This window comes from Physeter macrocephalus, chromosome 11, assembly GCF_002837175.3.
Source record: "Physeter macrocephalus isolate SW-GA chromosome 11, ASM283717v5, whole genome shotgun sequence".
Taxonomy (NCBI): Eukaryota; Metazoa; Chordata; class Mammalia; order Artiodactyla; family Physeteridae; genus Physeter; species Physeter macrocephalus.
In genome coordinates this window covers 26,228,621-26,246,088 of record NC_041224.1, presented here as the reverse complement: position 1 = coordinate 26,246,088, position 17,468 = coordinate 26,228,621, and the positions used below count along the sequence as shown (strand labels likewise).

Sequence of the window (17,468 nt, the reverse complement as noted above, 5' to 3'; positions counted from 1 at the left end):
CACACTCACACACACTCACACACTCTCACACACACTCACACACACACTCACACACACACTCTCACACACACTCACACACACTCACTCACACTCCAGAGGCCAGGTTTCCACAGTTAGAGGGAAATGGAGAGGGAGCCATTTACACTGACGCTCCGGGCCACAGCGAGATTGTCCTTCGCCACCACTCAGGGGTGTTGACCTTGGTACCCTGGCCTCAGCCTCTTGTACACGCAGGCACTAAGTCCTGGGAGTAGTCAGCTAGGCAGGGAGACCAGGCTTCCCTCTCGAGGACAGAGCAACCTTGACCCCTGGCCAAGGTCAGAGCCCTTCACACAGACCCTCAGCTAGATCTTAGCTCCCTGTACGGAACACTCCCCCCACCTCCCCCTGCCGCCCAGCAGCATCACCCCAAGCACGGCCCCTGGTCATGCCAGCATGAGTGCGTTCAGCTGCTTTCAGGAGCTGCCCCCTGGGTAGGGGCGGGAGGGGGAGTGTCCGATGGGGTCTACACTCAAGCCCTGCTCCCCCAGCTCCGTTTTCCTCAAGCAAACCTGAAGAATAGGCCCTGGGCGTTTTCCACTCCCAGGGTCTCATCAGAACCACCGTGTCTGACCCCTGATCTGAGGGGAGGAGAGAGCGTTGTTCCCAGTGTCCCCTGCTCGATGGAGCGGGGTCACGTTCACAGGATGCCCCCAGTGCTTTGTCCTGCTTCTCAGCATCCCCAGGAACTACGTGGGTTTGAGAAACAGGTGCTGGCTTCTACCGTAAGCCACAGGACTGGGTGCCTCCTCGAAGAAAGTAGAGTATCATGTTGAGCAAAATGAGAACCCATTTCGCCGCATGGACTTGGGGAACTCTTTTCTGAGTAGAAATAAGTCCTGACTGAAGCAGCCGGGACGGAGGAGCAGGGTAAGTGAGCCTGGCAGCCGGGCTCTGAGCCAAGCTGAGACAGGGCTCCCCACATGGTGGCCGGGGGCTTCGCAGGTGTGTTGCTAGAACATTCTCTTGCCCCTCCATCCAGCACCACCACCCCGTCCCCACCCAGCACTGTTGTCAGGCCACTGTCTCCGGTTATAAAGCAGGTTATATTTGCTCAGCAGCCATGTATTGAGTACCCGGATTTGAGACATAAGGAGAAGGTAAAATTAAGCTGATAACTTAACTCCAATATCTTTCTGTATAAAATTCCTCTATATGAGGAGAGGACCATTGTTTCCTGCTTCTTGAATGTACGTGGGGGTAAAGTGAATCATGGAAGAATACTTTGTGCAGAGAACCTGTGTATTGAGAAACAGGAGGAGGGGGAGAAAAGATACTAAAAGTGTACGCAGCACAGGCTCCAGGCCCGAGCCCCCCAGGGCCCGGCCAGCACCCCCGTGACGGATCAGCCCCAGACCTCTCAGCAGAGTTTCCTTTCTCTCTGCTATTCATTTCTTAATTTTCATTAGCCCTTAATTCATTCTAGCTAAAAAGTAGTTCCTCTTTCAGATACAAATACATTTAAAATGCAAACACAAATATTTTACAAATAAAAATATTATGGCACTGCCACTTTTTTTCATTCTTTTATTCAGCAAATATTATTTGAGTTCCTGCCATGGGTGCGATTTCAAGTTCACATTCAAAATAAACCTGGAGAGAGAAGTTCAGGTTCGATAATAATAGTAATAGCAACAGTAGTTGCTAATATTTATTGGGGGCTTACATCGTGCCAGTTATTATGCTGGGTAATTTTCATTCATCGAGTTATTTAATCTGCACAACCACCATGTGAGGGAAGGTACAGTAACTGTTACCACTGACTCAGGAAGCAGGAAACAGAGAGGTTAAGAAATTTGTGCAGAGTCACACAGCTGATAGAGCCAGGAAGCTGAATCAGTGCAGCTTCAGAGCAATAAAACATCATTTCTTCTGTAATACCTCGTACGTGTACCTGTCGAGTTTAGGGATGGAGAGTTTCCCCTGAAACTCCAGCTGTCCAAGCCCGGATCTCACAGTTTCTTGACAGCCACGAGGTGGAAGGCCCTGCTGTCCGTGGTCCACGCAGAAACCTGTTGCTTATCTTTTAGGATGACCTGTGCAGTCTGGGAGGAGGCGTTTGGGAAGAGGGTGCTGGGTTGGCACAGGCTGCGTGGTGACACACGAGTCCCCAGGGCAGCTGGGGCGAGTGTGCCATCCCGGAGCTCTCTGCCCATGTCCCCTGCCCTCTCTTTTTGGAAACGGGTGAAGTGGGCCTATTGCTGACGTTGCCTCTCTCTTCCCCCCCACCCCGCAGGCATGAATGCTTTACAGTTACAGAACCTGGCAACGCTGGCAGCGGCTGCAGCCGCAGCCCAGACCTCAGCCACTACCACCAATGCAAATCCTCTCTCCACCACGAGCAGCGCTCTAGGAGCCCTCACCAGTCCCGGTAAGGGGTCATCCTGCCTCTGGGAGACAGGACCCAGGGGTCAGTGCCAAGTGCAGGGTGGACGTGTCCAGACTGAGCCGGGCACCAGGCTTAATTACCTATTTAATTTCCTTTTTTGTTTGCCTGTTTTTAATTTATTTTGTTGTTGTTGAAGTATAGTTAATTTCTGCTGTACAGCAAAGTGACTCAGTTATACACATATATACATTCTTTTTTATATTCTTTTCCATTATGGTTTATCCAAGGCTATTGAATGTACTTGCCTGTGCTGTACCGTAGGAGGACCTTGTTGTTTATCCACTCTGTATATAATAGGTTGCATCTGCTAATCCCAAACTCCCAATCCATCCCTCCCTCACCCCCCTCCCCCTTGGCAACCACGAGTCTGCTCTCTGTGTCTGTGAGTCTGTTTCATAGATAGGTTCGTTTGTGTCATATTTTAGATTCTACATATAGGTGATATCATGTGGTATTTGTCTTTCTCTTTCTGACTTACTTCACTTAGCATGATAGATAATCTCTAGGTCCATCCATGTTGCTGCAAATGGCATTATTTTGTTCTTTTTTATGGCTGAGTAATGTTCACCACCTCTTCTTTATCCATTCCTCTGTCGATGGACATTTAGGTTGTTTCCATGTCTTGGCTATTGTAAATAGTGCTGCTGTGAACATAGGGGTGCATATATCTTTTAAAGAAACAAAGTTTGAGTGTGTGTGTTTTTATCCTCCAAGGATAAAATGAGAAGAAAAGTTTTGCGAGGGAGTCCACCCTGGTATTGATTCTCACACGTTCATTTTGTTTGAAAAATGTGCTGTTGCTTCAGTCCTTGTGAGGTTTCCCCATGATGAGGCGCCTCAGTCTCTCAGGAATGCTCTTTTCTCCTGTTATTTTTTGTTGTGTTTTTGGTTTTGGTTTAGCAATTTAAGAATTCTCTGTTAAATCTCAAAATTCTGAATCATCTCCGTCATGATATTTCACACCGGCTCCATCCTTTACATTTGATTTTCAACACCGTGGCCTAGAGGGGACCATCTTTGTTGTTCCTTTGTGGTCCCATTCTGGGCCGTGTCATTTAAAGTGTTTTTTTTCTTTTCCCCCCACCTTAGAAATTCTGTTGCCTGATTCAAAGGCAGATTCCATTTTCTTTTTCATAGGAGCCAGACCTAATGTGGTTGCTTAGACACCGGGATTTGTTTTTTAGGAAGCGTTTTGCTGGCTTGCCTTCTTCTCTGTGTTTTCTGGGCCTTGATGGATGATCTCGGCTTCTCCTCCGGTACGTGGAGGAGTTGGCCTGAACAACTTACAAGCCCCCTTCTAACTGGAACCCCCAGGGCCCTCTATCAGCTGCTCCCAAAAGATGAGCTAACTGTCCAACACGCTTTTATGTCATAGTGTGGAGATTTCTTTCAGAAAAATGGAGAAGGAAAGCTACAGCACCTGGCAGACCAGCTTTGGTAAGGCTTCCAACTTCAGAGAGCAGTGAAGCTGCCACAGCCCTTGATTTGTTTACAAAGCATTGTGTTTCTAACACATTTCCTTCTGAGTACAGTTTTGAGGGAGAAACCTAAGAGATGTTTAGGAGAGGCTGGAAGTTGTATCCTCCACCTCATCTCAAAGCAACAGCACATGGGACGTTGCCTTCATTCTTGAAATGTCTTCAAAAATGTACCATGACTACATGTGGGCCTCATTTCATGCAACAGATAATATTCCTGAGACATCAGCTTTGTCGTTTTTTTCAAGAGATTAAGTTATAACTCTAATGCAAAACATAAACTGGTTATTTAAATCCTTTTTAAGACATACACATTTTTGACATGGTATATTCCTGCTTATGAAAATAATAGTGATTTTTTTTCTTAAAAACAAATATTTGACCTCGCTAATGTATCTGTTTTAGAAATCAGCTTGAAAAGTGTTTTTTAAATGAGAATTATCGTCTCCCTGTGAAGGACTATGAAAAGATTACATTAAACCAGCACAGACTCCATACACCTGAAACTAACACAACACTGTAAATCAACTCTACTCCAATAAAAATTTAAAAACAGCACAGAGCATTGTACATGCATTTTATACATTTATACATGGATCTTTAGTCAGCAGCTGGTATTTTTAACTATATTTTGTTTGGAGTGAAACAACTAAACATCCCTCAATCTGAATGCTTTTTTAATTGTTCATATGAAAAGGAAGAAGATTGGCTTTTTTTTTTTTTTTTTAAAGAGAAAGCAATATTGACTTTACTTTGGCAAAAGTAAATGATTGTAATGTTTCCAACCTTGGCTTTCAGCCTTGACTCCCTTGTATTTAGAGTAATCAGCAGAAACTCACCACATGGTTGGTAACAAGGTGGAGAAAAAAGAAAACTCTTTTTTCTAGGAAGACTTTTCCTTAAATGGCAAGGAACCAGAGTCCACCGTTTGGCCCATCAGCCCTTAAAGAGTTTACTATTGTAGTTACACTGAAATTATTCTGCTGTTCCAGAAGTGACCATTCTTGTGATGGACATTTTGGTTAAGGGTATGTGGCCTGTTGTTTGCTTGGCAAGGTTCATTCGACTTCACAAAAATATATTCTTCCGTTGTGATATCTGGACAGGACTGTGCCCAGGACATTCCAGAGAATCAGAATTGATACTCGAACGTTTTGTTCTCCTTTAAGAGGGCTCGTTGGTTTAAGAAGCCAAGTGCAAAAGTGTCTGTCAGGGCTTCCCGGGTGGCGCAATGGTTGAGAGTCCGCCTGCCGATGCAGGGGACACGGGTTCATGCCCCGGTCCAGGAAGATCCCACATGCCGCGGAGCGGCTGGGCCCGTGAGCCATGGCCGCTGAGCCTGCACGTCCGGAGCCTGTGCTCCCCAACGAGAGAGGCCACAACAGTGAGAGGCCCGCGTACCGCAAAAAAAAAAAAAAAAAAAGTGTCTGTCAGCTGATCAGTGTCGATATTGTAATTGACAGCTAGTACTTTGAGCGTCTGTATAGCCTTGCGCACTGGCCTGGGTGCTGGGGACCCAGCAGTGAATGGATATATACACTCCCCGCCTCCGGGAGTCTCCCCATCTGTTAGGGGACCTCGAACAATGTGCCATGTGTGTGCCAGGCAAGCGCTGTGAGCAGAGAGAAGGGGCAGAATAAGATGGAGAGAGTGGAAGGGGTTGAAGAAGGCTTTCCCCCTCTGCAAAGGTGGCGTTTGAGCAGAAACCTGAGGAGAGTGAAGGAAGCACGTAGATCATCCAGAGAAAGGGTGTCCAGGCAGAGGACAGAGCAAGTACAGGCTGTGAGGCAGGCGGAGGCCTGGCACCATCACAGTCTCCCGTGGAAGGCGTGGTGCTGAGCAGGGGCGGAGGGAGAGGTGAGAGGTGAAGGGTGAGGGGTAAGAGAGAAGGTCCATGTACATGGGCCCGTTCCATCAGGTATGGTCAGAAGCACAAATACATAGTGACCTTCTTAAAATGCAGAGCACTCAAAACAGCCTAAGAAGATAGCCAGAATATTTAAGGAACTTGAAACATATTTGACCATTTTCAGCTCTTTCCTGAGACCTGAATGAAAGGGAAAGTGTGTCCTCAGCTGCGTTTCCTTTCTTCCCACCTCAGCCAAGCGCCCTTCCCTCCGCTTTTACCGTGGTGTCCGGCCCTTCCGGACATTCTGCCAGCGGACGTGTCAGGGCGAGTGGTTTTTCTCTTCTCTGTTGAGGAAGGCTTTGCATAAGAGCTGAAAGTATTTGATTAGAGTCCTGAAGTGTAGCAGCAGAAACTATTTAAATCTACGTTTCAATGATTTTTCTTAAGTGTAACTAAAAAAAATCCGGCGTTTAAGTGCAAGTAAATTATTTGTCTAATTTCCATCAGGGACTCTTTCAAAGTCACAGGAAAGGTGGTTAGTAAGAATTCATGACTCTCCACTTCATCAGAGCAATTTCCCAGGAGATAAAAGAGATAGAAAGCTGGTCCCAAGGCCAATGTGATTTTTTATTTTCTAAATAATGAAAAACAGGGCTTCCAGTTGAACCGTGAACCAGTCCATTCAAAGTGTTAAGTGAATGAAAGCTTCAGCCCACCCTCCTGCACAGGCCTTGTTTTTACCCTGTTTTTAAAGATAGATGTCTCTTATGCTTCAGACAAATCCATCTAGAAAGTAAAGGGACAACTCAGTCCTCAAAACTATTAATTTTTTAAATAATGGTAAATTTATCATTTCTATTTTGCACACCCAGGAACAAGCTCCCTACAGCATTATTATAAATGATTTTAAACAGTCTATGCTTTTAAGACATCAAAGATTAAGCATTAATTAAAATAAAAATCCCCTTCAGCAATAAATAGGTTTCTTTGTCTCCTGGCCTTGAAATAAACATTAAAATCATCTCAGTTATTTTGGTGATGAAATGATTCAACCTTTGAGAACATTTCTCAAAGAAAGCAGAGTTAAAATTAAAACATATGATTTTAGGATTTATAATTAATTATCTTTTATAAAGTGTATGTTTAAATCTTTTGCCATTTTTAATTGTATCTTATTTATAGGAGTTGATTTATATGTTATGGATAAAAACCTTTTTCAAATATCTGTATTGAAAGTATCTTCTCCATTGTTAAGACTTGCCTCTTCATTCCCTTTGAGAACATTTCTCAAAGAAAGCAGAGTTAAAATTAAAACATTAAAAAAAAAAAAATCATCTCAGTTGCCCATGGTTAGAATAAGTGTTTTTTGCAATCATCAGATGGTAGGGAATAAAGTTAGAAATTCAATCATGAAAAAATAAAAACCAGGTAAATGCATATTATGCCTTAAGTGAGTTCCTCTGAGGTCGTTTGAAGCCTAATTTAATCGTGTTTCTTGTCTTTTATTTTGATATGATAATTTTTCCTTTGTTTACTTCAATCTCCTATTTAGTTAATTAACTTTTGGATCATTTCTTCTTACCCGATTTTCAACCTGTTTTTGAGGCATCAGTCTCGATATTGGTATAAAGAGGCAAATTGTCTGTAAGGCATGTGGCTAGGTCTTAAAGAAAGACAATAATATCTGTCTTCTACCCAGCTTGTAGATTTGTTGCCTTTGCCTGGTAATTTTGAGAACTTGCGCAAGAGGGTTATCGTTACCACACGCGAACATTTCTCTGGCATTTTCTGTCTGAAACATGATGTTGCATTCATGTACCACATTATTCCACTGACCTTCTTCTATTTTCTTTTTTTTTTTTTTTTTTTTATAAAAGGATGTTTTAAAATTCTCCAAATGCTTCTGTTAAGTGCACTCAGTCAAGTGAACACTTCAGGGTAATAGATAATTTCTGTCGACAGTGGAAGGCATTTTAAAATGCTAGGGAGCATTTTTCCATTCCTACCATTGGCTTTTCACATAGTTTTCACTCTGAAGTCTAGGCAGTATTTTTTCCCATCTTCAAGACGCGGCCCGCCTCCTTGCAGGCTGTGAAGCTTCCTTGTGGACTCTTTGAGGGGAACAGAGACCGGGGGTGTTTCCATGGGATTCAGACCTTTCCCGGGCTCCTCACATAAGGAGGACCAGCAAGTGGGCCCCTCCAGCGTCACCCACCGCTATCACCAAGCTGTCTGAGCGGTGGGGACCCGGAATTATCCTCCGAGTCTTCCCAGAGCCCTTCAGTGTTACGAGAGGCTTTTGTCCCTTCACTAAGTGTCTCTGCATGTGTGTCACATGAGAACTCGCATCGTGGGAAGAGATGGATCCACAGGCAGACGTAGCCCACCTTCTGGAGCCTTCTGCTAGGCAGGGCAAGTCCATGAAAATGAGTTGGGCCTGCACTGCCCCGTCCGGGCCGTCACATGCGGGGGCAGTAGTATCAGGGTGGAGTCTGATGGGGCCAGGAGAGAGGCACAGACAGACAGAGGGCGCTGGGAGAGGCCATCTCCCCAGGCTGCTGAGTGATGCCACGACCTCGGGGAGTCTGAAGCCAACCTTCTTCCGGAAACCTGTTGTTCCTGCCGCCTCCCATCCCCATCCCCATCATCCCCCTTTCTCTACTTTCTCCCTCTTCTGTAAACTGTACCATTTTTCTCTACACTTAATGCAACAAAGAGCTCTGAGAATAGTATTCACCATTAGATTAGATTTGGTAAGTGGCAAAACCAGAAAAAAGAGGAAAGTGTCCTTGACACCTTCTGCTCCGTGGCTTCTCAACAGAGGCGTTTCATGTAAAGCAAATATTTCAAAAGTCCTTAGGCATTTAAAACATAATCACTGGGAGTGGTCCATCTTCCCAGTAAATGCTTCTTTATTTGGCATTGATCATTCTGCTTCTAGGGTTTAAAAAAGAAAAAGCATGCAAAACCTCCCGACTGGAGTTTTGACGGCCCCTGCATGTGCTGGGCGATTTGATGTGGAATTACCTTTAAATTTCCCTTACCATCAAGGAAATGAGAAGTGTGTTGGTCCAAATAGCAGAACAGCAGCTCATCGTCTCATTCATTCGTTTCCTGAGCTGCCAGAGTCATCTCAGCGCCTGCCATCAGAACAGCTTCGCACGGTGGCCGGGCTGCCCTGCACAGTCGATGAGATGCCTCTGCCCTGGAATAGTCTCTTAATAGTCCTGAGCTAATTTAAAGCTTACTAAAGCTGCCCCGCCGAGTGGGTGACGATAACGTATGGTCCTCCCCTTTGCCGCAGAGCTTGGATTTCTGCAAGCTTGGCCCGGGGGGCGGACACATCCCGTCCTTCATTCGTAGGGCTGTCACTCACTCAGGACTTTGGTCCTGCTTTGTTCGGGGTGCACTTTTTCAATATTTTTAGATAGGCGCTCTCGTTCTCTGCATGTTTGCTTCAGTGGCTCTGGAGGCTGTGCTGTGTCCGTGATTCAGTGTAAACATTGCCCTGCACAGTCTCCTGCATCGTGTGCAGGCCCCTTGTGAGGTGTGTGTGAGCTCAGAGGCGTGTCTTCTCTACAACACAGCCACTCAGTGAGACTCCCCCGCCCCCCAAATTATCTATGTTGCTGTCTGATATGACCATGTTATCATTGCTGGCACTAGTAAAAGCATGTATGGAGTGCTTAATTGTGTTTTATATTAGATGGAAAAAGCAACAAAACTTGACTCTAGTCACAACTTCCCAGAGGCTTATGATCTAAGGTCTATGCTTTAAGACTTAAAAGCAGCAAAATATAAATGCTTCATTTGTATGTGGCTTAATCCCTTAAACTGGATGCAGTGGCCACATGCAAAAAAAATAAGCCAAATGCCCCAACCTGGACTCTTCTGGTTGAAGAGCAGGAATCAGATAAGGCACAAGGTGTCAGTGACAGCAGAGATTCTGTCTCGAGGAAATGAGGGTAACTTTTAACAGGAGAGTTGGCGTTGGAGCCAAAATTATAAGACGAATAGGATTGTGGGAGGTAGAAATGGGAGATTTATCAGATGTGTCAAGCGTGAGAAAACACAGAAAAAGCATTCAGTCAGCAAATGGAAATGCATCTCACTTTTCACCGGCAGGAGATGGATGGGAAATAGTTACCAGGGAGGGCGGGCCCTGAAAGCCGTGGCTGAGAAGCTTAGAACTTCCTCTTGCAGGCAGTGAAGAGCCATGTAAGGACTTTGAGCGCAAGAGTGTCAGTGATGGCACTTGGGTACCAGTTGGATGTGAGCGAGACACAGGGAAGGAGTTGCAGACGGAAGTGTATTGAGCTTGAGGACCAGTAGGACAGCGCTTTCATTAGTAGAGCGAGGGCAGTCGCGAGCAGGAAGAGTTTATAGTGGAAGATGGTTTGGTTTTATACACGTTGAGCTGAGGCACATGTGAACTGGCCTTTCATTTAAATACACCCCCAAAGCAGATGGGTTACCTGATCCTCGACCTTGCCCTGGGTCAGCTGCAGAGGCGGGGAGGTGGGCAGATGTCAGCCAGGTGGGGCCTGGGTGGGATCGTTGAGCTAGAATCACCAAACACAGCAGAGCAGGGGCCTGGGCGGTGAAGCCTTGGCTGAGGACCGTGTTTGGGGACAGTCGGGAGGAGGCAGGTGGTGGGAAGGGAGCTCCGCGGAAGCCTTGTATCCGGGGAACCAAGCAGGAAGGAGATGAAGGTGAGCGCAGAGAAGAGGCATTTGATGGGCAGGCGGTTCACCCCCAGGTGGCCAATCACTGCAGCGGAGGCGGGGATGTCATGGTTCCGGAGGCCGTGAGAGGAGGGCGGATGTGAGCCTGGAGGCGGGAAGTATGTATTGATTTATGACACTTTCATGAAATGTAGTGGTTTCTTTTACAAAGTCTAGCAGGGTCAATAGGAGGAAAAATTTAAAGATGGAGAACCGTAAACATACTTCTAGATTCAGGAGGAGGCAGAACAGGGTAGGAAAGGAAGAGGCCAGCGAGAGGTGAAAACTGATGGACTGAAGGGGACGGAGGTTGGACGGATGGAATCAGACCCTCTTCTAAGCCTCTTATCTGGCGCCTGGAGCAGCGTGTGTGAGGATCTGTCCTGCGTGTCCCCAGCCCCAGGGCAGCAGCCCCCATGCCTGCCTTCCCAGCTGTCCCAGGATTAGGTTATACACTAATGTACGGGACAGGGCACAAAGCCGTAAAAATGTTCAGTAAGTGGATGGTGTAGCCTTAAAAGAGGGAATGCCTTTGCTGCTGAGACATGAACAGGAGGAGGTCAGGATTGGGGAGGCTGCACAGGATTTGAGACAGAAAGGTATTCACATCATGCATAAGTCAAGAATTGAAGTGTCTAGGGCTAGAAACCGGAAAAAAGTTCATGCCCGGGGCAGAGGTTTAAAAACCAGTTAATCTAAAGAATGTGATAGAGGAATTACAGTTTCATTTTCTTTCTAGAGTGTGTGGACATCTTGACCAAGAGCTGAAGGACTGTGATTTAGAGCAAGTCATTACATCTTTCTTTGTTTAGTTTTCTCTGTTGTGAAATGGAATCGTCCACTTTTACCTTTACTGAACTGTTGAGGGAATATGTATATATAATGCGTGCTATTGCTTTTTTTTTTTATAAATTTATTTTATTTTTGGCTGTTTGGGTCTTCGTTGCTGTATGCGGGCTTTTCTCTAGTTGCGACGCACAGGGGGCTACTCTTTGTTGCGGTGCACGGGCTTCTCATTGCGGTGGCTTCTCTTGTTGCGGAGCACGGGCTCTAGGCGCGAGGGCTCCAGTAGTTGTGGCACGTGGGCTCAGTAGTTGTGGCTCGCGGGCCCTAGAGCGCAGGCTCAGTAGTCGTGCCGCATGGGCTTAGTTGCTCCACGGCATGTGGGATCTTCCCGGACCAGGGCTTGAACCCGTGTCCCCTGCATTGGCAGGCGGATTCTTAACCACTGTGCCACCAGGGAAGCCCTATTGCTTTTTTTTTTTTTTTTTTTAAGACATTAAAGTATCATCTGGGAAAGATGATTATTTAGGAGTGACACTAAATTCTGCTCCTCTGGACAATAAGAAACTAGGTTAAAACTGGAATAAGATCCAGTGATTATTTTTCTCTGAACCTTTGCCTTCAGAAAACAAATATCTCCCCACCCTTCCTAAAAATATTAGAATATAAATGCAGGGAGTAGACCCTTTCCTTCTTTCTGCTTTGGGGCCTTAGCTAAAGAAGATGGCAGTGAACTTCAAATTTGACTTGATGTTATAGAACCAACACACCTGCTTATCAAAGACAAAATGCTCTATTGGATTCAATAAAGCACGATAACCGTGGTCGGACCCGTTTCCTTGTAGCTGTCACTACTGAGAGTGAAGCCCTCGGAGAGTGGTTTGTTTCTACTTCAGGTAATATACGGAGTGTGTGCTCCTCTGCGGTCAGTCGGTCATTTGCAAAGGAAACCACCCAAGTCTCGGACCTTGAACTCTGCCAGGTGACCTCTTGCCAACCTTGGGGTCCCGTTACCGAAAGGAAGATCTGCGCCCTTTCCGGGACAGACCAGGGTCCAGCAGGTCTTCATTAACCTCCCAGTGACATGCACTTGCTTGCCACAGAAATCCGTGTCCCTCACTTTTTCTCTCCAGAGTCCAGAGCCTGGTCAAATCATCCCATTTCATAATCACAAGGAATCTTCCAGATCATCTATCCAGGTGCCCCTCTCATGATCCAGATGAGGAAACAGAAGCCTGCGAGGTTAAATGGTGTGCCCAAGGGACCACAGGTTGTTAGCCGCAGCTGAGGGGGCCACCACTTCTGCCACCCCAGGAAATATTCCAAAGCAGGAGCTCCTGGGGACCTGGAATTGTATTTGAGTTTCTTCATCCTTATAAGGAAATCACGATTTTTCAATTTGTGTCCATGACCATCTATTTTTAAAAAAAGCAAATATCAGGGCCCAGCTGTGGGGAGGAGTGTACTTTTATTTGGGTAATTCATAAGTAAAATATCATTAGAAGGGGAAACAGGTCCAATTTTCCCTTTCCTTTGCTCCATTCCTGTTTGACCCATATAGGCTGAGTTGATATCAATATAAACCGACTGTTTCAAGCTCATGGCCCCAAATTACACCTTCATTCTTGTGTCCCTCTTCATGGGACTGGGGAGGGTACTGAAAATAGGCAAGGTGAGGAGGTACCTGGGTTGTTGACAGCTAATGAAGTAGATTCTTTCTTAGAAACATCCCCCAGGGACGGCTCCAACGAGCACTTGTTAAGTGACAGTTAAAGTGAAGAGAACAGCGGGACTGCAGTAGATGTGAAGAGGTTGATGCTGCCCACATCCGTTTCCATACCACTTTCTCACCTCCAGCAACATGCACTGCCATAGAGTAATGCTCAGAAAGGACCCAGAGTCCCAACAAGGGACTTCCTTCCTCTGGTCCTTCAGACTCAGAGTGTTCCTCTGGCCCATCTAGAGAACCAATAATGACTTGTCTGGCCCAGCGTCACACACACCAAGTTGTTGACTGGTCTCCTGGTGAGTTGGAAGTAGGTTAGTGAAGGAAGAAAGTGATGCAGGCGTTTATGGGGTCACGGACATGCCCGTTACAGATCGTCGGGTAGTGAGATCAGAACACCTTGGAAGCTTTCAATGCCGTTTTCTAACCCAAACGGCCACCTCCCGCCCTGTCATCTCTCCTCTCCTCACCCTCCTCCGCCCCCCCAAGAAAAACCTTTTAGGGAATAAATTTAAAATAAGAGGTGTGGGATAATTAGACCCCTTAGAAGAGGAGACACTGTTGCTTGGCAAGTCCCCACGGGTGCCTGTGTCACCGCTTCATGACTGCCCCCTTCCGAGCATCCAAGCTTGGGTGATGCAGAGCGGTGACCGCAGGCTCCGCCGTCCTGAGTGTGTCTGTCTGGTCGATGCGGGCGGTTTTCTCTGTTTGCGGTTATTTTTATTTATTTCCTAAACTACAGAGCCAGTGTGCTTACACCGTCTCAGTGGTCTGTGGAAAGTGTTTCGTGGATGCACTAAAGGCAGATTCTTGGCGTCCTCTATTAATGTTGTCTCGTTGTAGCTTTTTAAAAATCTTGCAGTCCAGGAAAAGTGGGGAGGGGGTTAATGGATGAGAGGCGTGGTCCGTGTCAGAGGTTGATGGCCCCCAAGGACCACTTTTCTACTTTTCTCGGTGGATCTGGAATCTGGAAAAGGAGGAAGAGCCGGGGCTTCCCTGGCGGTGCAGCAGTGAGGACTCCGCGCCGCCAACTGCAGGGGGCGCGGGTTCAATCCCTGGTCGGGGAGCTAAGATCCCGCAAGGCGCGCGGCCGCACAGCAAAGGGGGAGGAGCCACGTTCCCTACGTTCAGCAGTCAGCCTCCCCCCAAACTGCCGGCCGTCCCACCTCGTGCGAAGAATGAGAAGGGAACTAGATCCCGCATGCCACAACTAAGAGCCCGCATGCCGCAACTAAAAGATTCCGCACGCCACAACCAAAGATCCCGCGTGTCGCCCGGTATTTCCTCCATGTCCCTGATCACAGTGCGAGGAGAGGGAGGACGAGGTCTCTGCCTCTCCAGGGGCCAGGCCAGCGTGGAGCCTCGGGGACCTCAGCGGGGCGCCTCGGGGACCTCAGCGGGGCCTCTGGTTCCTTCTGTGGCAGCCACGCCAGAGGAACGAAGGGCATCTCTGCTCCCGTGCCGGGGGGCGAGGCAGCAGCCGGCTTGGCCAGTTCTGTCTGTAACGGCGGCGTCCCCACCCTTCCTCCAGTGTTAAAGGAACAGTTACCCCGCCCCGGGCTCCCCTGGCCGTGGGGGGCCCTCTGGGCGGCCGCAGCATCGGCGGGTGACGCCCTCCCTCCAGCTCACGGAGGCCCGTGCGGGGCCTCGTCCTGGGAGCGGCCGCACACGGAGTCCGGTGCACCTGCCGCGGCCGCAGTGGGCTTTCCACCCCTTCCTTCCCTCAGCACGTCCCTGTGTGGCGCCTGTGATGTGTCAGTCCCTCGCGTAGGTTCTAGGAGATAAGACCAGTGAACTCCTGCCCTGTAAGTACGCTCACCTCCAGGGGGGACCTCTTTATATGCAAGACAGAGCCAGAACTTTTTACCCTTCCGTCGTTTTTTACCCCTCGTTCCTTCCTCCCAGCATCTGTTCCCCTGTCTTACCACAAGTGCAACCTCACCTCCTCTCAGCCTCTCACCTTCTCACACCCCAAACTGAATTCTGCACCCAGCCTGGAGGGAGTCTGGCGATGCTGCGCGCAGACACCCCTGAGCCCAGTGGGTCCCAATCTCTAACGAGCGGAAGACGCACCAAGAGGGTGTGTTAACTCAGTCGGCGGGTCTCAGGGAGCGTCCGGGTGACCGCGATGCAGGAGACCCTTGGCTGTACCTTCTTCCCATCCAGTGTGTGTGGTTCCTGCGCCGTCTAAGGGCATCGTGGTCCCCGCCTCCAGAGACGGGATGGTTCTGACGCGGTGGGCCGCGGGCCAGAGGGAGCATCCGCCACGCGAGGCCGGCCTTCCTCTTGGTGATCGTTTCCCCCGCGGTCCGGCCATCTGGGATTTGAGTCGCGTGCCTCCGCTGCTCAGGAGAGAAGGTAGAGGCCTGTGACGTCTGCGGCTCGATGGGGCTTGTGTTTGTGTGGGTCCCTTTGGTCTGCAGCCTCCAAACAGACCTGGGGTCTCAGGCCCTTCAGTGATGCTGTGGGCAAAGGGGCCCCTTCACTGAGGGTCGGGTCCTGCCTTCTCGGAGTCCTCGTTTGCCCCGCCGGGAGGTGCTGCCAGCGTGTGTTCAGTCCTAGGGGAAGAAGTAAGAGCTTTTCAGACCTTGGTTTATCGGACTCGGAGGCCACCAAGCCTAGCCGCGGGGTCTGCCGAGACCCCCGATACGTGACCACGCGGCAGCCTCTGCTTTCCTGTTCCCACAAACGGGGGGAAGCTGGGCCCGCTGTGCAAGCCAGTCCTTCCCCACCCTGACTGCCCCTCTCGGCCGCCACCGACTGGCCCCCGCTTGGGTCTCTGGAGCTACAACAACTCTCTCTCTGTGTCAGGACCTCAGACTGTTTCCTCCCTTAGCCTTCTCGTCTCTAGGCGAACTTTTACCTTCCTGTCACCTGTTTGTCTCTCAGCTTGGCTTTCAGGCCGGCTCACCTCTTCCGAACCCTCTCAAAGCTGTACCCCCAGATGGAGTCTCCTGAGAACCAGCCTGATGATAAAGGCCGGAGAACCGGTCATTAGCTGAGCAGTCACCTCCCCAGGGGAGAAGATGCTGAATCTTCAGATGTTGCAAATTGATGTGAAAAGAATGTAATCCCTCCTTGTGGGAACAAAATCCTCCTAGAGGCCACTGACTCCCCTTGGCTTCCGGCCCCTTCTTCCATCTTCAGAGCTGCCATGTCTTCGTGCTGCTGTCTCTCTGCTTCTCTTTCCAGCCCCCGATAAGAACTCTTGTGTTTACATGGGGCCCACGCAGATAATCCAGGAACATCTCCCCATCTCAAGGTCAGCCAAATCACAACTTCTAATTCCTCTGGGTCATGTAACCTGACATGTTCACAGGTTCCTGAAATTCGGACATGGACCTCTTTAGGGGGACAGTAAATTCTGCCTACCTTAGAGAACAAGAGTAGTGATACTTACCTCCCTCTCTATAAACATTGCCCTGGAGACCTAAATAAACTTAGTTTACCTCCCCAGTCATGCAGAAGTTAGAACAAAAAGAGAACAGAGAGGGCTTCCCTGGTGGCGCAGTGGTTGAGAGTCCGCCTGCCGATGCAGGGGACACGGGTTCGTGCCCCGGTCCGGGAAGATCCCACGTGCCGCGGAGCGGCTGGGCCCGAGAGCCGTGGCCGCTGAGCCTGCGCGTCCGGAGCCTGTGCTCCGCGACGGGAGAGGCCACAGCGGGGAGAGGCCCGCGTACCGCAAAAAAAAAAAAAAAAAAAAAAAAGAGAGAACAGAGAGCGGGAAGGCCTTTCTCAGGCACCCATGGGTGTCTCATATTTCAATTCAGGGGCCCCGACTCTGGCCCGGAGGACGTCAGGGCCTCCCGAGTGTGTGCAGTCAGATGGGTCACCCTTGTCCCCAGAAGGGAAATCAAGGCCGCTGGGGGCTGGGAGAAGCAGAGACCAGGGGACTCTTTCCTGGGAAGTGAAGCAAAGGTCCTTTCTCTCTGGAAAGCTGAGAAAAAGAGAATAAGCTTTTCTCTCTGGCACAAATAAACATAAAAAGAAAACAAATGGAACATCTTTTTAAAATTCAGGTAAGATTAGGCTTGCTTGTTATACTGGTTTAAGAAAGTTTTCCAAACAGCCCTTCTCGCACAGTTGTGAGTGTCTTGCTGTTTGGGTCCCCGATTGGCCACACAGCTGGAGAGGGTCCCGTCCTGTACCTCCGCACCGTGTGCACCACGCACACCCCTCTGCTTCCTCCTCCTCTTCCCCAGCCAGTGCGTGCGTTTCCTGGGAGGACCAACCGGAAATGAGAGAGTATGTGTGAAGGACTTATTGATGTAAGAGAAACAAATCCTTGGGCTGAGGGTATGAGTGAGTCCAGTTCTCAGCTCTGTGCTGAACAGAAGTTCTTCTGGGGGCTCTTCTAGCACTGTTTCCTCCTTCCCTTCCTTCCTTCTTCCTTCCTTCCTTTTCCTTCCTGCCTTCTCTCCCGCCCCTGTTCTCTCCCCCCCTCCCCCCCCTTCCTCTCCCCCTCCTACCTCCACCTCCC

The 17,468-nt window shown here is 48.7% G+C and overlaps 1 protein-coding gene across 11 annotated transcripts in view; it reads left to right on the top strand.

Annotated features, from left to right (window-relative positions):
- CELF2 (CUGBP Elav-like family member 2) overlaps positions 1-17,468 on the top strand; it is a 310,334-nt gene that overhangs the window by 265,305 nt on the left and 27,561 nt on the right. For all 11 annotated transcript variants that reach the window (XM_024129689.3, XM_007107114.4, XM_007107113.4 and 8 more), the window contains one exon: positions 2,276-2,410. In XM_024129689.3, coding sequence (XP_023985457.1) covers positions 2,276-2,410 — 135 coding nt within the window. The remainder of the gene's footprint in view (positions 1-2,275; positions 2,411-17,468) is intronic.